The 25,999-nt window shown below is 35.9% G+C and overlaps 1 protein-coding gene across 1 annotated transcript in view; it reads left to right on the top strand.

The window, feature by feature from the left end:
• Lingo2 (leucine rich repeat and Ig domain containing 2) overlaps positions 1 to 13,651 on the top strand; it is a 114,623-nt gene extending 100,972 nt beyond the window's left edge. Inside the window, exon 2 of the mRNA XM_042697633.1 lies at positions 11,497 to 13,651. Within this exon, the coding sequence (XP_042553567.1) occupies positions 11,532 to 13,352 (1,821 nt within the window). The 5' untranslated portion in view covers positions 11,497 to 11,531 and the 3' untranslated portion in view covers positions 13,353 to 13,651. The remainder of the gene's footprint in view (positions 1 to 11,496) is intronic.
• The last annotated feature ends 12,348 nt before the right edge of the window (positions 13,652 to 25,999 follow it).

Genomic DNA, 25,999 nt, shown 5'->3' with positions numbered 1-25,999 from the left:
AAAGTATATTTGAATAAAGTGTTATTCATTTCAGTGATTATATCTTTGCTTCCAGGGCACAGCACTATAACTATGATTTTTCATTCATCTATTGCTGATTCCAAGTCCTTGATTATGAATCCAAACTCCCAATTATAACATTGTTCACTGGAATTTTAAAAAGGTCTGCTCTACAAAAGTTCTCACATTGGAGTTCCAAACAAGGATTGAAAGTCAAAGGCAATATATCTCCTGAGGCATTAATGGAATTCATGAGCATCACTCTTGCCACAAAAATGAGACACAAAAATCAATGCTGTTTACTCAATGTTAAAATGCAGACTCCTGAATCTTAACAATCTTCTGGCCATAAAAATGACCAAGGCCCCCAAAAGGAAAGAGAATCTGCTCAACTTTAGTCTCAATCCTCATACACCTAATTTTAGATTTTTTAACAGGATTTTTTAAATTTTTTATTGTCAAAGTGATATACATAAGGGTTACAGTTGTATAAGTAATGTAGTAAATGCATTTCTTGTCAAACTTATACCTAAATCTGGATTAATAGATTAGGATTATTTTTTTGCTGTGGATTATTGTTGAAAAAACTCCATTAGTTTTGACAGCAATACACAGAGCAAGAATCTTTACAGGAGAACTCTTAAGCTCATGCAAGGAAAACACCAGCCTAGGACAGTCAGGGAAGAGAGACTACATGTCCCAAGGATGGTGGCCATGTATCTGCCTTTGGCTGGAATTGACCCTGTTTCTCATTGTATTTCTATGAATTTGCATCTAGGTGAATAGTGCTCTGCACATCCCAGAAGTTCAAAGTTTAAATACTACATTTTCAGGTCACTCTACTTGTAGAAAACTAGATCACCAAGAGACACAGCATAGTTCCCTCACTCCTTGAGTTTTTCCATGCTGAGAACATGCCATGGAAATGAAGCCTAATTCAAGAGTCTAAGACCTTGATGAAGCTAAAACTGATCAATTCTATAGTAAAGTCTGCTGATCTAATCTATAAAATGTAAGGAGTCTCAACAATTATTTGTCTTTGTGTCTCCACTACAGCAGTTCTATATTTTTATTCAGAGCTAGGAAGAGGATGTTCACTGACAGGCCTGAGTTAATTGGAATCCTAGTTCTGCCTATTACTACTGGAATGACCTTGGAGTATTTGCTCTGGTTGTCTGAGGCTCAGGTGAATATTCTGTTGGAGGTGTAGGAATAAAATTGCTACCACCCAGGGCTGTTTGTAACCTAGTAACTAGAACTTGGAGCTATAAAGAACTTACTCTGAATCCCATTTTGACTGCTGCTTTTCTGTGTGATCTTCTACATATATATTTAAACCACAGCCTCAGTTTTCCACCTATAAAATGCTAACGTGACCCAGGCATTGGTGACACAAACCTGTAATCTTAGCTTCTCAGGAGGCTGAGATCTGAGGATCCCAGTTCAAAGCCAGCCCAGGCAGGAAAGTCCATGAGACTCTTATCTCCAATAAACTACTCTTAAAAGACCAGAAGTGGAGCTGTAGCTCACATGGTAAAATGCTAGCCTTGAGCAGAAAGAGTCCAGGGACAGCACCTGGGCCAAATTCAAGCCCCAAGACTGGCAAAAAAAAATTGCTAATATGAAAAAGTTTTATCTCAGAGGAGATTGTATTGATATAAGGCATTAATTAATTAATATATTAATTAATATAAGGCATACAAAGTTACCGTGTCTTAAATAATTTCATTATGGTCATTATTTGGAAATACCATATAGGAAAATAATCATAGACCTCATGCATACCATTTGTTCCAGAACTTCTTAGGTAACCTTGCTTGTGTCTTCTAGCTACGTATTTCAGCAGTACCAGTCCTAATTTAAAATAAGTTTTCTTGTCTGAAAGCCAAACTAAGACTTTACCTGATTTGAAATACATAAGTGAAGGTTTTGTTAGAACATTGCCTATGGATTATACTTTGGATTTGGGTGGGCTGAAGTTTAAAATGAATTAATTCTAGGGCTGGGCATTTGGTGTTGTGGTAGAGTGCTTGCCTAACATGCATGAAGCCCTGGGTTCATTCCTCAGTACCACATACACAGAAAAAGCTAGAAATAGCACTGTGGCTCAAGTGGTAAAGTGCTAGCCTTGAGCAAAGGAAGCTCAGGGACAGAGCCCAATCCCTGACTTCAAGCCCCATGACTATTCAAAAAAAAATTGCTTCTATAAAATGGTGAGAATCACCATGATTCATTTCTTTATGTCAGGTTTTTACAGTGTCTCTGGGCTCTTTCATGTTTTATTTGATTTCCATCTATATTTGCAATCATAAAAATTTGTTTGCTGAGCCATTTATTGGTTTTTTTTTCAAGACAAATGTATCTAGATGAGGCTAAGCAGTGTGTATGTTGCATGAATGCAAACATAATATTTAAGACAACAACTAGAGATTAGGTTTCAATACTGAGATATTTACCTACCCTACAAGCAATTTGGTGTTTCATCATAATATGCCATTAAGGCAAATATTTATACTGAAAAAATAAAAATAAAAACAGTTATTTGAAAAAATAAAAAATAAAATTTGTCTATTTGCTATTGATACACATAGGATTTCAATTCTCATTATACTGAGGGGGGAAAAAAGCTCTTTTGTGTTGGAGAAATAATGCTTCAAAAAAACTATTAGTAGAAAACCCCACCAGCATGATGTTTTGTCCTTTCAATGCTAGCCAAGATTTGGGAACATACTGAGGGTGACGTCATAGACATCCACAGGTGAAATGTTCACCAAGCATGTATTTTGTATTTTGTTTAATTGAACACTGCAGCTAAACCAAGGAATCAATATATATTAAGTGTGTGTACTGTTCCTAAAAACCACAAACTAGGAATGATAAATTATCAAGAGTTTAGTATTTGCTAATTTTACTGCACTCTTATGTATATGTAGGGAAGTCATAGAGATTATGAATTCAATTTGAGTAAAGTTTAAAACCATATATTTTATGATAAAGGGCCTTTAACTTAAGATGGCCAAAGCAATGATATTATAAATTTGCTGTAAAGAGAATTATAAGAGTCTTATTTTTCTGATATTAAAAGTTACTTACTAAAGACTTGTTTCCATTAACTTGAAAAAAAAACATTCAAGATAACCTGATTCCCTATGCTTTTAGAAATGTTTACCAAAATATAAATAAATGTGAGAATACTTATATGGTATCTTCCCTCCCCTTCTATACATACAGACAAGTGATACATATGTAGTATAGGTTTAGGTAGGTGCCCGCTAAAACACACATACATGTTTAGATATATTGCTAACATATACAAAACAAAGCTCTTAGCCCTATGAAATTAAATAAAGCAAAAAATCAGTTTAAAAGATTCCTTAGAAATAATTTACTTGAAAGACAGAAAAATGTTAGTAATTATTCTTTATATAGCAATTTATCCCAAGCAATGAAATAAAAAAAGAGATGTGTGTTAGAAAAACAGAATGGAATGGCAGTCAAGATGGTAGAGTTCCCATCCCTGCATTTTTTAAATATGTGAACCAAAACCTTGTTGTTTCTGCTTTATAGTCTTAACAACTTTTAGTAAATGTGAACAACCCTATACCTGTCTTTAATATGTTTTCCAGAGTGTGACATACAGTCTAATGTTATACTCAATATTTAGAGAAAATTAGTCAATAAGAGTTTTAAAATAATAGTTCCCTGAAAAAAAAAGATTTATTTTTAATACCTCTCTAACCCTGAATATTCTTCCCAAATAGATTCTTGAAGATATTTTATTTGGAATATAACATTAATTTGTTTCTATTATATATGTTCAAATTACCTCTCAATTATTACTTCCCATTTATGTTTTCCATTTGAAATAAGCATAGTCTGTCTTTAGGTGGTTTTAAAAATAATATGAAACAAATCATGGTGTGGGTACACACAGGGGTTCAATAAAAGTCATGACGTTAATAGCAAAAAACAAATATAGGTAGTGTGCTATTGCTACTGTAACACTTCACTGTGCTTAGTACAAGAAAGTACAAGAACACTATCTATCAAACCTAAATAAACAGTGAAAATCGCCATTATATGTGAAAAGATCATGGACACAGAACAGCTGGATTGGGGCATGTGGCAGCTCTCTTTGTAGCAGCTCTGACTTGAGCCCTTTCTTTCCCAATGACTTACATGACCACATGACTGAGTGGCTAATTAAATGTCAGGTCTGGTTCATAAGGACCCTTCAATTGTGATCCTTTTTGTCTTCCTGGAATGGAGGGGACTTCAAAGACTTGGAAGAGAGTGGAAACTTTAAAATCCAGCCCCAGTCTCTCAATGTCTTCATGGAGCAGAACTAATAAACTTCTTTCATTTTAAGCTACTCAGATTTATCTGTTACAGAAGCTGGTATGAATTTATATTTGTTTCATTTCCAGAGTGTTCCAGAAGGGATTTAAGACAGCTATCTTATCTAAACAGCTTTAAACAAGAAAGAAGCTAAAATGTCTAGGTGCCTTCAGCACCAACTAATTAAAATCAGGTAATCCGCAGAGAGTAGCCTTTGTTCATGAATACCAGCACTTCAAAAAGTCCATTTCTTCATGGGAAAAAAATAGATAAAATTCAAGAATCTGAAAGGAAAACTACTAACAGAATTTTCTTCTGTCTGATCCTATTTTCTCGAGAAAAAATTAATAACCTTTTAAAGGAGGAGTATTGGTTCTTGGCAGTCCATGTTTCCTTCAGATTAGCCTGGGTGGATCTTGAAGATGAGTAATTATCACAAAAAGACAGCCAACTTTTTTTTTTTACTCTAGTCCAAGCAAGGCACATATTTCATAGCTCTGCCTGCCTTCTTTAGAGAATGTAAGTAATTTCTGAGAAGAATTTTCTTGCCCTGGGTTCTATCTTAATTTTTTCATCTGTAATATGAAATACTTAACCAACTTTGACACCTACCGCAATAGATTAACCCAGGAGCTAAGGATTCTCTATTTTCTAAGTAACTATTTGCATTGTAAAAGAAAAAGAATTTTAGGGCTGTCTTCAGTTCAAAGACTTTTGGTTCCATTTGAAGCATCTTCCTTTCTCTAAATATTAAAAAAAAAAAAAAAAGTGTGGTTAGGCAGTGGTGGCTCACATCCTACTCCTAACTACTGAGGAGCTGAGATCAGAGGATCACAGTTCAAACCCAACCTGGGTAGAAAAGTTTGTAATACTCTTATCTCTAATTAACCAGCAAAACGCCTGAAGTTGTGGTATGACTCAAGTAGTAGGATACCAGCCTTCCTCAAAAAAGCCAAGTGAATATATGAGGTCATGAGTACTCATAAACACACACACACACACACACACACACACACACACACACACACAAAATATATAAAGGATTTTAGTTACATGATCACATTTAATTCTTATAAAAAGTCTTGTAGCATGCTCACTATTGTTCTTGCTTTTGAGGTAAGATGAAGTAGAATATCAAGGCCTAGATTTGTAAGCATACCCGTGCTCTAAGCTATCACCCAATGCCTGCTTGTTGATTGGAAGCATTCTGTACCACACTTTTGAGGCCACCAGGCATCTGAAGCCAACTAACCTCTAATTAGTAATGTTAATTTCTAAGTTAAACAAAAACCACTTTCATCTTTTAAAGTTGCAAGTAATATAGACATACTCTATGTGTCCAAATATTTCTATGTAGGCCAAAAGGAGATTTAGAACTATAGGAAATAATTTTCATTTCAAAGAGATCCAAATAAACACCAGAATGGCGAGCTCTCCAGTTGCAAGAAAGATTAAACAGAAACTATTAAGTAATGATTTAGGACAAGCTTTTCTAATTGTTTACCAGTTATTTGAATTCAAGATGAACTCGTGATTTAAAATAGATACAATCTGGTAGAAAACTGATTCTGAGTCATACAAAAGAAAAATAAAGAAAAGAAAAAAATAAAAAGATTCCAAAGCACAGCCCCAAGGGAATAGAGAAAAGTGTACACTTTCTATTTAAAAAATACGCTCTTCAAAAATAGTTCTATCTCTTTGGGATACGATTTGTATAGTAATATGTGTGTGTGTGTGTGTGTGTGTGAGAGAGAGAGAGAGAGAGAGAGACAGAGAGAGAGAGAGAGAGAGAAGGGATGCAGGAAGTATAAACGTTAAGAGCTCAAGCAATCATGGATAGAAAAAATCCTGGGTATCAAGAGATCCTGGTTAAAAATACATTCTCCAGTACTAAGGCTGTAACCCTAGGCAAATGACACATCAGCAAGAAGGGTGTATTTTTTTTTTCCTTCTGAAGTCAAGAGATAAGTACTTCAACAGGATTAGATGGACTCCTCAGTAGTCTCACCCTGTAGCAAAAAGTCCGTCATGCCTCCTGTCTAGCTCTTGCCTGGCAAGAGAACACATATTAAGGAGCTGTCTTCTTTTAGGTCAGAGTAAAAAGAGTTGTTGCTCTATTGAGAGCTTTTGGGTTGTTGGGGGTTTTTGTGGGGCTTTTTTTTTGCATTCCTAGAATTTTTCCAGTTAAATAACTATTTCTCACATTCATGAGAGAGCCAATACCAGCATGGTTTCCCCTTGTTTAAAGTGGCATCTTTAATAGATAGGAGTCCTAGAGACTCACCAAGTCAGAGATTCAATTATCAGGCTCAAAGGGAACTATATAAAATGTTTCTTGATTGTATTTCCTGAAAATCCCAAGAGATTACTACATAAAAGTTGTTAACTTTTAAAAAGAAAATCCATCAGTTCCACATAACACTAATGTATTTATGATAGAATTAAATAAAAACTTTCTTAATCTACTTACCTCTTCTGAATAAACTATAAGGGTCAGCAGAGAGGAAAAAGTAAATAAGTGATATGACTATATGTCTGATTTATAAGATATATGCCCATTTTATATCAGTTTACAAAGACTTTATTACATTGTCATTTTAACAGTTCCTTTCAATACAGATAGAATCTTATGCTATTTATATAGATTTTAAACTAAATAGTAATTGCAAGTATCTAATAGTTTCTACAAGTACTATAACTTCATATCCAAATGCTCTCTTAAATGATTCACAGAAAAATGCAGACAAGAATCTAATGTATATCCTACAAAATTCACAAGAGTAAGGGAAAGGATGGGTAGGAGAGGGATTGGTGAAAATATTGAACATAGTGACATTAATCAACATATATTACATTTACAAACTGCTTTGTTAAATCACAACTCCTTTGTAAAACTACTAAAAGATAATAAAAATGATTCACAGATTTGGTCATAGACCATGGATAACTGAAAGGTATCATTATAAATGGTGGGTAACTTTTCTTTCTAGTCTGAACCACTGAAAAATTTTTATTGTTGTGCTTATAAATTTTAGTTTAAGAACTATGTTTATAATATAAAACTCATTTGGTGTTCTCCACATCTGGCTGTCATGGTGACTATAACCATTTTCTCTTGAAGATTCTCTAAATTGAGCTTCAGTATTAAAACTTTCCAGGTGACAGGTTGAATGGAAAACTCGTTGTATAGCTACTTAGATATAGTTTTTTTAAAAATGAAAAATAAAACTCTTCCTTTTTTTAAGAAAAATGGAATCAATGCTTTGAGGGTAATTGTGAAGCATGTAGAAGGAGAAATTTAATTTCTGTAGAGAAAGAGCTCAAGTCCAATAGTTTCTGATAGATTTGGGACACTGGGTTTGATCTCAATTTTCCTTACATCCTTCAAGGAACTCAGGTCCCCCTGTTGAGTTTCCAGATATATTCACAATAGAATGGATTTCTCTGATTCCAGTGCTTTGTACAGATTTCACAAGTGATTTCTTGGGTTTTGGATTTTGGTGTTTGGTTTTTGTCAGTCATAGAGCTTGAACTCAGGGCCTGGGCCTGTCCCTGAGCATTTCTGTTCAAGGCTGGTGCTCTATCCCTTTGAGCCACATCTCTGTTTCCAGTTTTCTGGTGGTTAATTGGAGATAAGAGTTCCATGTCCTTTCCTGCCTGGACTGGTTTAAACCATGATCCTCAGATCTCAGCCTCCTGAGTAGCTCAGATTACAAGTATGACCAATGAGCACCTGGCTCACACAGGTGTATCTGATTTTTGACACAGTAGCATTTCCAATTTAGAGTCTTAGACAACTATAAAGTTTGATGATATCAGATGAATTTGGAAGCCTTTGTTCATTGCATCTTTTGTTTCCTTTTCTTCCCTACTTCTTTTATTTATCACTACTTCTCTCCATTTTGGGAAATCGTTTTATTGGAGGAGAAAATCCTATCATTAAGTAGGATGAAGGTTTAAGATTTCCATGGTGTCCATTTATTGTTTTGTGCCCTTGTTCAGTTGTCAGAGAACTAAATTAATCATAGAATTCCCAGACTAAACAATTTATCATTACTGTACTATCCATCAAAGCAGCTATTTCCTTTCTGAATTTTTCTTTATAAATAATATACAACTGTTACCCCCCTTTCTTACTGGTATTTTTAAATATTATGGCTACTTGGAATTCTCTATTTCTCTTTCTTCATTGTAGCAAACTGCCCACTTCTGGCCAATGTATCAAACCCTGGAAGATCTCTTTCTTCTGAGCTGTCTTGTCCTCAGTAGAAATCCACGTCTTTCTTTGGCTTGATATTCTGTTCTGACTGACACCGCTTCAGGAAGCCAAACCATTCTCCCATTAAAACATGAGGAAAATAACAGCTATTAATGTGTGAGGCACCATACATATACCATCTTTAATGCTCCCATTTATTCTCTTTTATAACCACAAAATAACATGTGTATGTGAGAACCTTATAACTTATCATTGAGCCAGGTAGAATTTTTTGCTGTTTCTGTCCTCCTAGGTTGCTTTTCTTTTTCATACAACCCCTGATGCTTTTGTTTGTGTTTCTTCCAGTAATACAATACATTAAGTCGTAAATAAATACCAAGCTTAGAGAAAATGTTAAGGATGAAAATGTCGAACTTCACACACTAGGTTTAAAAAGCTACTAATCACTATCCTGGTGAGTCCATTTGATCAGAATTAATGGAAGGGCCCTTGTATGCTCCCTATATATTTGAAATTTCTGCTTATTCTTAACGAACAAAGTTCATCCTGTCAAACCTTGGTCACAGTTGGACATTGGAAGCTTTGATTGTAAGACTTCTACTGACAGTGAAAGCTAAATGGAATCAGCAGTTTGCCCTGCCAGAGTAAAACCAAAGAATATTTGTGGGGAAAATAGTAAAGTATAACCTTCCTCCACAGTTTCCAAGCTACATCAATGAACTCAGATGCGTTATGGTTCCAGGTTATCTACTTCTGCTAGTAATCAATGGCTGAAGTGTTCCTGAGCTGAAGATAGCTTGCCTGCTGCCTGCTAGCTGAGTACAAACCATTTGGACAGCCCATCATTTTGACTTCAGCCAAAATAACCTTTAAAATATATATACTAGCTATTGAACTCCTTCCCAGGTTAGCTATAGCAATGATTGGATCACTATCTTCCAAAGTGTACTCTCCTTGCCAAATTAATGGATTTAATAAAGAACACTTTCCTAAAATATTATTGAAACAAGTCAGAACCAAGATGCCAATTTTCTCATTATCTAACTGGTTACATGTACATTAAGCAAATTTTTACCAAAGATAACAGTATTCTTCAGTGGAATTTTTTTGAAAGACTCACTTTACCAGTTCCAAAGAAACAAAAAATGTATAAATGATATAAAAATCTTTTCATCCATAAAGACCCATACAAATATAGTCAAAAACATATTTCCCTGCCATAATAAAGTAAATGTGAATATATAAATTTGAACACTGTTATTCTTTGTATACATTTTGTTAACAAACTATGCAAAGAGGCTTCATAGTGATATTTGCATAAAGGCATAATAATGTATTTTTATTATTTTCTCTCCATCTGTATTGTTTATTCTTCCAACCTTCTTTTGACAATATTTAGCTAATTATGTATATTTTCCTCACTAAATTGTTAACATCAGTCATCTTCAACACAGCATTTTTCACATGCATTCAGATATAATTCTTTATTCTTTAACTATATATTTTATAGCAATGTCACATTGCTTTATTCGTTTTACTTCCTATGTTTAAATATACAATACTATTTTCATTATGTTTCCTTACTTTTTCTGATTATTTTACCATGTTTATTTTTACAAACATAATTTTGTGGTATAATGATATCATAACTTATAAAACCAAGATTATACTATATGTATACACTATACATTTCCAGTCTTCCTCTATAACAGATAAACAAAAATAACCTTAAAAGGAAATACATAGAACTAATATGATGTTTATTAAGCTCTACTATGGAATCCAACTAATATTAAGAGATATCTTTGACAAACCTTTGTATTTTGCTTGTTTATTTCCACTTTAGAATTAATTTTCTATATTAAAATATTTTGTAATGAATGTTTTCATTGAGATTATGTTATTTCATATTTCTAACTATAGAGTTTGTCCTTGTTTAGTAAATTTTATTTTGACTTATCAGTAGGATTTAGTAATTGTCATATTACTTCTATGCATTTCTTAAGTTTATTCTAAGAACTTTGATATTCTTTAGTAATGATATTAACTAAAATAAGTTTTACAACACAAGTAAATATATATATTTTACTTTGCAAACTCTAGATTCCTTATTTTCCTATTTGATCAAATAGTTTTTGACAAGTTTTCCCATCCTGAATGATGGAAGCTTATAAGTCTTTATACCATAGTCATCAAGGTACCTTGATTGTGTTTCATCTCTACAAGAAACACACAACCAACAGGGAGACAATGAAGGCAAAATGTTGGTTTGCCTCAAAAAAAAAAAGGTGGTGGGGGGTCCTTCCTAAATCAAATTTCACTGACTTCTTACCAGAAGATTGCCTTAAAATCGTAAGTCCTTTTTAAGGGAATATATGGTGGGGAGGTGGAGCAGAATCTCAGCACTTTGTAGTAAGTGTAATTTTTTTGCTTGGCTTGTTGGACCCACTAGCCTGATGTTGAATGAAACTTCTATTAGCTTCATTTTGAATAGAGAATGAGATCTCAGACATTACAGATGCAGACTGCCATTCCCACAGAACTGCTTTCCTCTTAGCTATTGACCTCTGATTCTCTCACTTGAATTTAAACGAAAGCATGTGAATTATATGCTGTTTTACCTCCGTCTGTTCCAGACACTAAACTCGTCTTGTTAGATTTGTCGAACACTAAGTTTGTCATGCCGAGTTCTAGGAAGGTATTACAATTACTAACACCATTAGAATACTACCTTGCATTATAATCATAGATGAGAGATTCTCAAAGTACAGAGAGCCAAAATAACCTCTCCAAGATCATGTGCTCCGCAGGGGGAGCCCTCCAGCATAATCCCAGCTCTCGCTCCTCATCCAGAGTCGTGTTTCCTTTACCCATCTGTTGATGTCCCTTAAGTATGCTCTAACTCAACGTCTCTTCCTTCTTTTGCCCTGTCTCTGCAGGCCCGTGACCAAGGTGTAGACTAAGAAGTGGAGTCATGCTTCACACAGCCGTATCATGCTGGCAGCCACTCCTGGGTCTGGCTGTGGTGTTCATCTTCATGGGATCCACCATCGGCTGCCCCGCTCGCTGTGAGTGCTCTGCCCAGAACAAGTCTGTTAGCTGCCACAGAAGAAGGCTGATTGCCATCCCTGAGGGCATTCCCATCGAGACCAAAATCTTGGACCTCAGCAAAAACAGGTTGAAAAGTGTCAACCCTGAAGAATTCATATCATACCCTCTCCTGGAGGAGATAGACTTGAGTGACAATATCATTGCCAATGTGGAGCCGGGAGCATTCAACAATCTCTTTAACCTGCGTTCCCTTCGCCTGAAAGGCAATCGCCTGAAGTTGGTCCCCTTAGGAGTATTCACGGGGCTGTCCAACCTCACCAAGCTGGACATTAGTGAAAATAAGATTGTCATTTTACTGGATTACATGTTCCAGGATCTGCATAACCTGAAGTCTCTCGAAGTGGGAGACAATGATTTGGTTTATATATCACACCGGGCTTTCAGCGGGCTACTTAGCTTGGAACAGCTCACCCTGGAGAAATGCAATCTAACGGCAGTCCCCACGGAAGCCCTCTCCCACCTCCGCAGCCTCATCAGCCTACATCTGAAGCATCTTAACATCAACAATATGCCCGTGTATGCCTTCAAAAGATTGTTCCATCTGAAACACCTAGAGATTGACTATTGGCCTTTACTGGATATGATGCCCGCCAATAGCCTCTACGGTCTCAACCTCACATCCCTTTCTATCACTAACACCAACCTGTCCACGGTTCCCTTCCTGGCCTTTAAACATCTGGTATACCTGACCCACCTTAACCTCTCCTACAACCCCATCAGCACTATTGAAGCAGGCATGTTCTCTGACCTGACCCGCCTTCAGGAGCTCCATATCGTGGGGGCTCAGCTCCGGACCATTGAGCCTCATTCCTTCCAAGGGCTCCGTTTCCTTCGTGTGCTCAACGTGTCTCAGAACCTACTGGAAACTTTGGAAGAGAATGTCTTCTCCTCCCCGAGGGCTTTGGAGGTCCTGAGCATTAATAACAACCCACTGGCCTGTGACTGCCGTCTCCTCTGGATCCTGCAGCGACAGCCCACCCTGCAGTTCGGTGGCCAGCAGCCCATGTGCGCTGGGCCAGATACCATCCGGGAGAAATCCTTCAAGGATTTCCACAGCACTGCCCTTTCTTTTTATTTTACCTGCAAAAAACCCAAAATCCGCGAAAAGAAGTTGCAACACCTTCTGGTAGATGAAGGGCAGACGGTGCAGCTAGAATGCAATGCAGATGGAGATCCACAGCCCATGATTTCCTGGGTGACACCCCGACGGCGTTTTATCACCTCCAAGTCCAACGGAAGGGCCACCGTCTTGGGTGATGGCACCTTAGAAATCCGCTTTGCCCAGGATCAAGACAGTGGGATGTATGTTTGCATCGCTAGCAACGCTGCGGGAAATGACACCTTCACAGCCTCCTTAACTGTGAAAGGATTCACTTCAGACCGCTTCCTTTACGCAAATAGGACCCCTATGTACATGACCGACTCCAATGACACCATTTCCAATGGCACCAATGCCAATACTTTCTCCCTGGACCTTAAAACAATACTGGTATCTACAGCCATGGGCTGTTTCACATTCCTGGGAGTGGTTTTATTTTGTTTTCTCCTCCTTTTTGTGTGGAGCCGAGGGAAAGGCAAGCACAAAAACAGCATTGACCTTGAGTATGTACCCCGAAAAAACAATGGTGCTGTTGTAGAAGGGGAGGTGGCCGGACCCAGGAGGTTCAACATGAAAATGATTTGAGGGTCTACCACTGATGGGCACTACTGTCTCTGTGTCATTGTTGGTGATCCGTAAAGCAGTCTGGCACAGAAAATCCTTAGTTTGAGAAGCAGCTGCTCCCAGCTGCCCCCTGTATGGAAGCAGGAAGAATTCTTATGGAGACTCTCGATGTTTAGAGGCAGGCAGGCATGTGTCAGAACCCTTCACTCAGTGGGATACTAATTGTTTGCATTGCAAATACTGGCATTCTGGGGATCTCAGTCATGAACCTGAACCTTTGGCTCATGCTCATGGACAATAATTCAGCATTTTCTACCACGGCAAAAAATGAAAATTAAAAAAATTAAAAAGAACAACCTACAGTGTAGGATTTACATATTTAAAAAGACACATTTGTTTAACACATACTCTACAGAAAAATTTGTATCTATAATTATCATTTGTTAAAGCTTTGCATCATACCATACTGTTGCTTCTGCACCAAAAACAGATCAATAGATTATTTTCCTTTTTTGGTTTTTTTTTTTGAAACATATATGCTGTATATGTTTTGAAGCAATATGAATGAGAGGTTGTGCTTTTTAGTTACTCACCACTATAGATCCAAGTGTGATTTCATGTTCCTTTACTACAGATAAGCCTGAGATTAGATCCCTGGAGGTAATGGGTGGAAATTTGTTGACAGTTGTGTATGTCTGGTAGAGGATGCTAAGAAACAGGACCCAAGGCAAAACTGCTCAAGTCTGTTCACTTCTGTTATTATAAATAAAGGCATGTGCCTAGTTTTGATACAGAATGGAATATTTTTTATACTTGTAATATCACACCGGACCAGTTTACTGTAACAAAGCCCTGGGTTTCTCCAGGAGGAGGTATGCCACTAGATGTACCTTGAAAAATGCAAGGTAGGTGTTATTAATTAAAATAATCCCCTTAGTCACCCGTTGATATTAATTTTACCAGTCACTGCTAATGGGCTAATTTAAAATGGAAAAGGAGGTATAAATATATATATGATATATACATATATATATGGAAATATATATATATATATATACACCAAGGATTATTTTGTCTGAAAGAGCCCTAAATATGGTTTTTTTCAGTTGCCAGTATGAACCAGGGTCATCTGTGCAAGACAAGATGGTGATGCACCTAAGGATCTATTTAAACCATGATAGCTACTGGAATTCTAGATTAACCCCAGTCAAAGGGAATATATATCTACTACCACTCTGATGTTCTCTATTCCAGTGCTATATGCACAGTATTATCTTCAGAAATTCTCCCTACTTTTTTCTACCAAGTAGATTTATGGGCTTTATTTTGAAATTTATCTTATACAGATCAGAAGAATGTGTTTTATTTTTGAAGAGGTGAAGGGAAAATGGTGGATTAAATGGCATTTACTGATTATCTTCTTCCACTGAGAAAATAAAATAAAATTATATCTGTAAAATTCTGCTGATTCTTTTACCCTCTTGACCTGAGGATAGTTGCCCAACTCAGTTGGCATTAATGTTACTTTACTCAAGATTTAAAATTCTAGTTTTAAAAAAATAACATCATATCATTACCAGAAGTGATCTGGTTTAAAGGACTGTCCTTCTTGATATATAAAATCAGGATCTGATTTTTAAGCCACTGGCTTTTTTTAATACTTGAAATTTCAAGCAACTTTAACAAGATTAATTCAAACCCAATACAAAAGTGACAAGTGCAGAAATTGTATCACCACTTGAATAACAGCACATCTCAACCCATTTCTCCCTTAATAATAAATGGAAAATGAGAAAGAAAAATCAAATAATTACCCATTTGAGTCATATTTCATTTGACTATCTCGATGATTATCATAGATATTTTAGAAGTTCTTTTCTCATCTGTGAACTTATTTATATCTAGTAATACAAATCACACTGTGCAGAAATTCTATCAAAATTCTAAGTCCTGTGCAAATAAATAGATTCTTTGGATTTAAAAGAAAAACTAAAGATAAAATAGAAAAATAGCCTTTCAAAGAAAAACTACTTCTTTTTAACTTTGGAATCTTTTATGAAGAAATATTTTACCAACTACCAGAAAGAAAGAGACAGAGGCAGAGACAGAGACCAAGCAAGGACGGAGCAAAAACTGAGCTAATAAATGAGTTTTGCTACTCCTTCTTTTCTGTCAAACTAAAAGTTGAATAAAACCTCCCAAGTAAAATTAAATTAAATTAAAGTTAAACCCATTCATGAAAATATTTGGCTAAATGACTTACATATTTCATTCAAAGAATTCAGACTGGATTCAAGTTTCCATACTCAGATCCATGGAATAGTAAAGATCGTATTGGCAATCTTTAAGAGCCCCACTGACCAATAACTGGGTAAATATTGCATTTCTATTGTCTTTCCTTTGAAGTCTATATTAGTCTAAGAAACCCTCTGTAAATAAGAACCATGCTTTTTCTCATACACTATTATTGTTATTATAAAGGTGATGCACAGAGGGGTTATAGTCAGATAAAGAGTATATTTCTTCTTGGACAATGTCACCCCTCCCTCATTCTTTCCCAGTTTTTCCCTGCTGTCCCTATCTATAAGTTGTTTTGTTCATTTTCAACATAGCATCTAGTGAGTACTGCTGCATTTGTTCCTCCTTTGTTCCTCCATTTCTGTGTTCCTCCCAAAGACAGATATGTGAAAAAAAAGACAAAAAGAAAAAAACAAAACAGTTACAAAGAAAAAGTCTCTTACATAAGTTTTTCTTGAAGTAAAACATATACATTTATATATATGTATGTATACATATATATATATATATATATATATATATATATCACTTGTATAACTATTCAGACCACAACAGTATATTGACCAAATGTATTTGAAATAATTGACTATATTTTGCTTGAAGCAATGTGGTTATGGGTTTATAAGTAACTGAATAGCCCCTTACCTTTTCTATATTTTCACTATTTATGTGAATCTTGCTTTTAATATCTGCAAGGCTTTGGCATTAAATGTAATCTGGAACATCAGTACTCAGTCTTACAAAAGGATTGCATAAAATTTTCTTTATGCTTATAGATGACCTCTGTTTGACCAAACTAGATCATAGTATAGAATAACAGTTCATCCCAACACACAGGCCAATTCTTACCTTAGGTATGACATCTCAGAATTATCTTCTTCCTACAGGGTGTGTTTCAAAGTATACTATGAAGAAATATAGATGTTTGGCTCAGCATTTTGTTCTAGGTTGACCAGTAGTATATATGATATTAAATATTTTAGAGTAGTATTTTCTCTCTATAGCCATTAAATTTCTATGAGAAAAGAAATCCTTGAGCCGAGTCCTAATAATATTAGAAAATTGACACACAAGCCCACATGTCTGAACAGCATATTATTAGAGTAAGACTAGAGTAAGACTCACCCAATTTGGTCTAACATATTCGTATATAGCAGTTTCTACTTTTACACATTTTTCAGAATCCTCACTTTTCCAGGCTTTTCATTTACATGGTATTTACAATCATGTGCTTTTCAAATGTAATCCATAAATTTCAAAGACTCATACTTCCTAAGTTCCTCAGGAAATTGTTAAAACTCTGATTTTGCTCAATTTTCTCAGAAAGCTTAACATCAGTTCTCTTGTAGTTCAAAGGTATTCAAATTTACTCTATAGTATTTAGGGTGGGATTCTTTTTTTCATTGTCATATCAAAAATTTTGTTCTCAGCAATCTTCTGTGTCTCTGTTAAAAAAAGAATCATTGAAATCTCACCTCTGTTGAAGCTTGACTTTTGTAACTTCCCATTACTCTAGTACTAGATAAAGTATTTTTATATTAGAAGTACAAAGAGAAGATGTGATCTTAGAGAAATAAAATTAAGTAGAGTCTAAGGGTCTTCCTTCAACTCTATATCAAGACAGTTCTTTTACATTCAGGTTCTGCTCATAGAAACTTTTGAATATCACAAAGGGTGTCTTGAGGCTCTCTAGAGGAGAAAAAAATAGTCCATTTACAGCTTGAATAAGACTTGCAAAAAAGACGTATCAGGACTTTAAAGAAAGGTTGGAGAACACTCTGGGACTTGTTATTTCTGCTTTTTTGGGGGGCTTGGTCATGGGACCTGTACTCTGGGCCTAGGCACAGTCCCTCAGCCCTTCAGCTCAAGGCTAGCACTCTACCACTTGAACCACAGCGCCACTTCTGGCTTTTTCTGCTTATATGGTGCTGAGGAATCAAACCTAGGGCCTCATGTATGCAAGGCAAGCACTCTACCACCAGCCCCATGATCTTTCTTTTATTGATAATTTTTATAGTTGTATCTGAAAAAGTGATTATAGTCTTTTCTAACATTCATTGGTTTATGCATTTATCCTCTAACTCCTGGACACTATAGCTTACATCCGATTTCAAATGGATCTTGTGACCTGTGAACCAATTAGAAAATCTGTTAACACAATAGCCATTCATTGCACTTGGTACTTAGGTAAAATCTTATCCTTTTTATTACTAAAATTAACATTTCCTGAAAGACTAATACATCATTTTCTTGGTTATTTCTATTGAGATTCCTCCTTTACAATTCCTTTTGGCTAAAATCCTTGATATATCTCTGGTGAAAGAGGTTTACAGTTATTCTATCTTTTGTATATAAAGCATTGAGAAGTGAAATATTATTTCTTGTTTTTGTTGTGTGCTGGTCCTGGGGCTTGAAATGAGGCGCTGTCCTTGACTTCCTTTCCTCAAGGCTAGCTCTCTAGCACTTGAGTCAGAACTCTACTCCCAGCTTTTTGCAGGGTTAGTTTATTAGAGATATGAGACTTTCTTGCTCAGGCTGTCTCTGAACCATGATCCTCGGATCTCAGCCTCCTGATTAGCTAGAATTATAGGCATAAGCCATCGGCACCTGGCTCTTGCCTAATATTTTTAGAATTTCATCTTTTCATTAGACAGCAGAGTGTTTGAAGGAACGATGACAAGCAAGCATTTGATATGATGCTCTCAGTGCTTTGCTCTATCATTCACCCCTACAAAAGCCATTCCCAAGAAAGTCTTATCACTTTTCCCAAAAAAAAGTCTATAACCAGTGGGGGGTCAGGGGGAAGCTTCACAACTTTGTCCTATAGGATGAGATGAGAGCTGATTTGCTGTGATCTTTAGCTAACTTTACCTAATAAACATTGGGCTCAGAGAAAATCTATGCCTACAAGGCTTAGCTAAGAGAATTACATTGTAACTCAATAATGAATGACAGGCATTCAAATCTGAAATTGGCTTGTCTATTTAGAAGTAGTAAAAGTAACTGTATATTTTTTTTAAAAAAACCAACAACAACAACAAAACACTAGGCACAGGAAACTCCTTATCTTATATGAACTTCTCAACAGATAGCTTAAGGGAAAGTACTACCCTTCCTTGGGAAAAAAAAGCAGGTTATATAAATGAGTTTTCATTTTAAAACAGAACTAGAGCTGAAGTTCCTCTTTCCAAACACAGAAATGTGATCAGGACATGATTACGTATGTCCTAGACCGCCCTCCTTCAGTTTACCCAGGTATTTAATGTATCTTCTCCTTCCTATTCCTCCAGCTCTCTGAAAATATCATCAATAGGTTGGAGGACAGTAGCAGTGACCACAGTAGATTCCCATCCCACCCCCATGGGGATAAATTCCAAGACTGTCAGTTGCTACTCAGTAATAATATCTAATCCTATATACTGATTTTCACCCTGTACAAATATGCCTGTTGACAAAGTTTAATTTCTAAATTAAGTACAATTATAGCAATATACTATAATAAATGATATGTGGATGTGCATTCTCTGTGCACTACACCCCCAGATAGTCATTTAGTATTTTTCAATGGAGAATGATCTTGGCTAGCTGGAGCAAGTGAAGCAAAATGATGGTGAAGTGTGGGGGTAGGGGGTGACTGCAAAAACTCCCCTGAGACAGCTGTGGAAGACTTTGGTGTTTCCTCACACTCCTGAGTGCTTTTCTGCTGCCAAGATTGAAGTGATCCTTCATTCTCCTGCCTTCCCCATCTCCACTGTCACCTCTGAGCAGCTGTCATGCCCTTCGATGAACGTTCTTGCACAAGATAAGTCTTCTTTCATTGGTACTCAGAAATTCTTGAATAATTGTTAAGCTAGATCTTGCTCTTAAAAAAATAGCCCTAAAGCCTATCTCACACAACACTTTAAAAGTGAAGACTTTCCATTCACATAATCACAAGCTGACAGCAATCTGCAGACTGAATGATTCTGAGGTGGTTTTTTTTTTCTCTTCCCAAAGCAGGTGGATTGATAAAATGCCGACCTTAAATAGACAGATTTATTTATAGCCTAAGCAAAATGAGAGAAGAGCTGGCATAATCAAGAGAGCACTCCACATTTTCAGGAAGGATCTACCTTTAATAGGATAAATTAGCCATTAGAAGGTAACAAAATGCAAATTTGTGTCCTCTAAATTGATTAGCTCTATCAATTGTAGTATAGCCCACAAGGTAACTTTCTTTACTGAAAATGGCTTAAAATTTTTTGTGTCTGATCTACAAGGCCAAAAGAATCAGAAATGTGGTTGCCATCTTACCGTTATTCATCATTGCACACCTCTAATTCTAAATTGCTTTAATATTCTTAATCTATACTGCAAAACAATCAATTCAACCCATAATATAATACAGTCAACAAATAATGACTAGGCAGAAGACTAACTCAACCTTCCAAAAAATATTTCCCATTCCTTACAGCTGTAGGTCTAGCTACATCTAGATTCAACTATGTATGTATGTGACATTGAGAAATGGAAAAATGAGTCATGAACATGTTGTATAGACACATGGAGGCCACTTGGAAGAAAACTTTACTCCTCTGTAATAAAATCAGGGGCACCGTACATAGTTGAGTTTCTTGGTACATAAAGCGTTTGTCTTCATATGTTTTATCTGTAGGGTATGGAACACCCTTCATCATAATCACTCAAAAAGGCATTGTTTATATAAACATATATAAATATATAGGGGAGGATGGTTTGATTTTTTAAGTGTTAAAATGTAACTCTTATGAACATTGGTGCATCTAAACAGAGGGGAAGAAACAAAATGTATGTTTGTATTTTCTTTTTCTTATTATCAAAATCTTACTCTGGAAATACTCCACCATTGAAAATTACTCAACACTAACTAACAATTTTTTTCTTTCAAAATGCCTGAAAGTTTTTCTTCTTTAAAACATTAATATCAAAGAAAAAAAGATTATGATTTAGGTTTATGTCTCACTGACTATTATTGTTGGGTAATTGTTGTGAGCATTTTCTATTGTAAAAACAAATTACCAACATGTAAAATAAGTTAGAAAACATGTTATCATTGCAGATGATAAGGGCTTATGCATCTGTCATCTCAGTAAAAATCTATTAGGTTATTAAGAAATGAAATATAATAAAATGTAATTGGAGTCACATGGATATATTTATTTCTTTATTGAGAAATAAGGTACTTTTATTTCTCAGTAAGGAAATGAACTTCTCAAAGAGCATGAGGTTGTTGAGACAGCATTGGCACTGTATTCATGAAATAATACTCAGAACTGTCAGAGAAGAGGCCAGTCCTGTGGCATGAATTCCAAAGGGGAATGAGTAGAGACTACTCAAAAGAATGCGAGGCAAGCTTGCCAGGCTCTTAATCTGAAAAATTACCTGCTGGGTATGGGAATCTATGCAAAATTAACCATACTCAAGATATTCTACTTTAGTGAAGATAAATCTTTCTTAAAAGAAAAAAAAAAAAAGGAAGATGGATTGACAAATCATTTGACTTGGAAACATCATTTAGTTTTTAGGAGTTAGCTTTCACTGAACCAGCTTTTCCTGGTCTGAAACATAAGGTACAACAGAAAAGCACAGGAACTGAAAGAGAAAACACTCTTCTGTCTTCAATAAAATTAGAAGTAGAAGATAGAGAAGGCAGTCTTGTATTAAAAGGGAAAATGAATATTTTTTAATATTTTTTATTGTTTTAAAGGTGATGTACAGGGGGTATTGCTAAGGTATTCAGTACATTTCTTTTTGAACAGTGTCACCTCATCCCTCATTTTCTCCCAGTTTTTCCCTCCTGACCCCTCTCCTGCACAAGTTGTAGAGTTAATTTTCAACATAGCGTCTAGTATCACTGCCGACTTCGTTCACACACTGTCCCACCATTTCTGTGTTCCCCATTACCCTCTGCGAAACAGATAACTTTAGAAATAAAAGACAAAGGTACAGAAATCAAAAACAGCAACAAAGGAGAGAGAAGAAAAAAGCAAAATAAGAAGAAAAAACCTTTTTCTTTCCCTTTCTTAGAGTTTATTTTCATACACATCATTTTATATGGTCATAAGCACATAGCTATTGAGCCTTTGTGATCCTTTCTTAAGAATATCCTCCTTTGGCCTCACTGTGTAAATGTTTAGAGTCCTGTATAATTTATCGTATTCAAGTGTAATTTTTTTGTCTTTTACCATCCAGTGTGTTTACTTGAAAACTGTTCATGTGTAGTATTTAGGATGAGAGGAAAAATTCTCTCTCTCTCTCTCTCTCTCTCTCTCTCTCTCTCTCTCACACACATCTCTTTTGGTACTTCAGGCTTAAAGGAGATGGGTTCAGGTATATCTATCATCAGCTGTGCTATGAAATTCACCCCCTGACCCTGTAGCTCATTTGATGCCTTCCAGTGAGTGTAGAGAATAGAGGTGAAGGAAGAAGTAGACAGCTAACATTAGTGGTACCTGGAAGTTACTGTGTTATAGGATAATGAAGTCTTCACCTTCAGGCAGCAGCAAGCACATAGAGTTCTGAAGCTGCTAGCAAAAGATTTAGAAGGTTTTTCTAGTATCCTATACTTGCAAACTAAGACCTTGTCACCTGACTGGGAAACCCTGTATAGAGGCTTTCTGGGAACACCAGAGTTCACATATCTAATGATGGCCTTTCATTTTATACCACTAAGCCAGTTTCTGCACGTGTTGGGTACACATCTCTACCAACTCCCATTACAAGTTAGTTTGTCCCGAAAACTCACTGATCAGGGATAAGGTGATCCCAGTACTTCAAGACTTGTTTTTCATCCATGGGAAAGCGGTAATATAATGAAGCCAGCATTTTAAATGAAAGCTAGTTAATTTTAACTCAGTGGTCTGCCTTTGTAAAGACTTTTTGGTTAGAGGCTCATAGTTTTGCATGTTTATTTTGGGTTTGTTTCCTCTTTCTCACATTTCGTAAGTCATAAACATCCTATTACAGATGGCTGACTGTTACTTCTGTGTGAGTCAATATAGTGGAAATAAAATTTAGGTGTTTCTACTTACTCCCTTACAGACAAGTAAACTAATCAATCAACCCTGTGTTCTTAATATCCTCATTGTCAGTTTCAGAAGATGAATGTGGAATAAAGCCAAGCAAAGGAGAAGATGGAGAAACCTAAGGGAAAATCGCCTAGTATTTCTACCGCTGTTCGGTGGGAAAACGATAGCTTCTAGGGCTTTTCACTCTGGTGCCTTTCATCAACTCTTACAAATAAGTAAATGCAAAAAGTATGACTCTTTTTAAGAACATGGATTGTGAAGGAAATCCCTTATTGTAAATCTGCAGGCATTGTTTCATTCTATAACACTCTCAGCTGAGTGAATCAGGAAATAAACCAATAAATCTCTAAATAGCACCTGTATTTTAATGCCAGATGTGTACACATGTATACATATGCACACATGCACACTCACACACACAGTACTAAGTACCATCTGCAGAAATTATAAGAAAAAAGAAATCACACAAAATATATGGGTGATTTGAAGATTCTTACTATTAAGATTGGCCACCCAATATAGAAAACTAAGACCACAACCATTCAAAGTCTGAGATTCTAAGACCTTAGAGTCTCCATAAACATAAAATGTTGCTAGAGGGGTTATCAGTTTGATGGGAAGATCTAGATCTTGTGTAGGATTGCAAAAGTTATATCCATAATAAATAATTTGGGAGCTTTTATTATCACAGCAAGAGATAAATCTATTTACCAGATCTCCCTCTAAGGCAGAGGTAACATTTATGTGAACCTTTTTCTAACGATAGCCTCACTAGGCATATTATTCCTTAGTGGGAGAGATCAAGCATGCTAGCACTGTAGCACAAAGGCAATTCACTACATTTAATCTATTCCTTTAGCCATGGGCTATTAGCTGGATGTACAAGAGACTAATAGGTTACATCCATTTTATACATACAGGGCTCTCATGAAAGTTAAACAAATACTTCTTTAAACACACTCACACACAAATCCATATTATGGAATCCAGAGTTCCTTAAGCCTCCCAGTGTATCAGTCCTAACAACCTACTGGGAATTAATTCACTGAGCACAGAACAAGCATGTAATGCAAAGAGATTACCAGCTCCAACATCTTGATTTATATGAGTTCTTCTATTTTAGCAATACCTGGAGAATCCAGTTGCCTATACTTCAGCACTCTCAAGAGCCCTCCAAGGCACTGCTATAAGAAACTTGTTGGTATTAATGCAGTGCCGGTTTCAATATAAAGCACTGTTTTCTGCTGAGTCTTATGGAGTGCAAAAATAAAATGGGTTCACAGAAATAGAAAGGAACTGAAAAATGTCTCCTAGCTGCTAAGTGCAAAGAGTAGTTTACTGTTTAGGTAGTTCAACAACTTTTAAAAATAATATTTGGTGCATTGGAGAGCACAGACTTTTTTCCAAGAAATGCAATGAGTGACTAGTCATATACCAGAGACTTTATCTACAGAGGAAAATGGATGAGGTCTATGTCTGTCTCATTGCCTCTGATAGTGATCTTTCATGGTTTGGGTTCCAAGCCAATAAGTAAACAAGTTCTTTACAGAAAATCATTGATAAATGGCTTTGTATTTATATCATTTTAAATGCTACCAGCATCATTTCATATATATATATATATATATATATAATATAAGATATTATATATATATGCTCACAGAAAATTCAGAATACTATTTACTTCTTTTTCATCCTTAATCAGAAAATATAACTACATATTTTCAGCTTTTTTAAAGATACAGAAAATTTAATTTTCCACGTATTCAAGCACAATCTCCATTCATTCAGCTTACTCATTCATTTATTTGACCATGCAATGTGGTAAATGACACATCCATAAATAAAGTCAGAATCAAATTGTTGTTCCAATTTTAATTCACATGAACTCCTTTGGCTTCCATGTTGCTCACAATCTATATCTCATTCTGCCATCTAAACCCACGTGGTTTGGAGATGGGCCTTATTGTCAACTGGCCAGGCATGCAGTCTGGTGTTAAGGACATACCTGCTTTAATGATCCACTCTCAGGGAGTCAGATTAGTTAAGTAATTAAGAGACAAGAATCTGGAGTTAAGAGTTCCCAGGGCTCTGGCACTAGATTCATGATTCTATACGGGCAAGTGAGTAAACATCTCTGCATCCCCATCTCTCAAGACCATAACACTAACTACCTCACAAGGGTGCTGTGAGGCCTACCACGAAGAACATGAGGGAATGATGTGTGCAATTAGAAAGCTATTACCAAGGTGCTACAGGATTGAGAGTGACTAGAAGAAATCAGTAACTATGGACCTCACCCCACTGGAAGCACCAGGTCTGGCAGGATATTATCTATGTCCTTTTGCATTTAAAATGCTATTGGCTACAAGTTGTCACAATTTCTCTTTCAGCTCACTGATTCTACAAAACTCTATAACAAATCCAACTGTCTCTTTGAGAGATACTGGCTTATGAAAAAAATGATTAAATGAGTTTTAACAAAAAAAAGTGCAGAAATTATTTACTGGCAAGTGCTGGGGTGGGAAAATAGTTATTTACTTCTATATGAACAAGAGTTTGAATGGATATCTTCAAGGGGATGCATTTTATTGGAGCAACTTTTTGCCTAGGGCTTTCTGTTGTTTTCAGTCTGACTCCCCAACTTTTCTGTACCATTATTTTAACATATATCCTCTCGTATCAGAAGGGAAGCTAAAATCTTCCTGGTTTCATGTGATTCCTTTCACTCACTCTGTTCTGCTCACAAAAAAAAAAATAATCTTTTCAACCACTATTGTAATTATTTTCTGAGAGGGCCAATTTTAATTGCTACATTGTTTAGCTAAGCCCTATTGTCTTGGTGTCCTTCAAAACTGTCAGTTGCTTTCAAGTATAGGGGTGGGAGGGGGGAGCTGATAAGCACATGTTGTATTTGATTTGTATGTTTGAATTGTCTTATCAGAAAACAAGGTTATGAATTTCATCTGTTGAGACACAAAAATAAAATACTTTCCTAAAAATCTGTACTTAGTTTTGAATGCTCTGAAACAGTATTTATTCGTCTTTATATTCTTTTGATGTTCCACTAATACTGTGCCATTATTAACCGTAGATTAGAGTAGAAACCAAGCTCCCTACATCCATTGATGCAACACAGTTCTTTGTTACATAGTTTAGGAAACAGTCAAATAAAACTATCCAAGACTTAGAATTGAGATAAAACAAGAATATCCCTTGCTAAGTGCCGGTGGCTCCAACCTGTAATCCTACCTACTCAGGAGGCTGAGATCTGACGATGGTAAAGCCTGCCCAGGCAGAAATGTCTCTATGAGACTCTTATCT

The sequence above is a fragment of the Dipodomys spectabilis genome, unplaced genomic scaffold (assembly GCF_019054845.1).
Source record: "Dipodomys spectabilis isolate Male_0828 unplaced genomic scaffold, ASM1905484v1 ptg000006l, whole genome shotgun sequence".
NCBI lineage: Eukaryota > Metazoa > Chordata > Mammalia > Rodentia > Heteromyidae > Dipodomys > Dipodomys spectabilis.
This window is presented reverse-complemented; position numbering and strand designations above follow the sequence as displayed.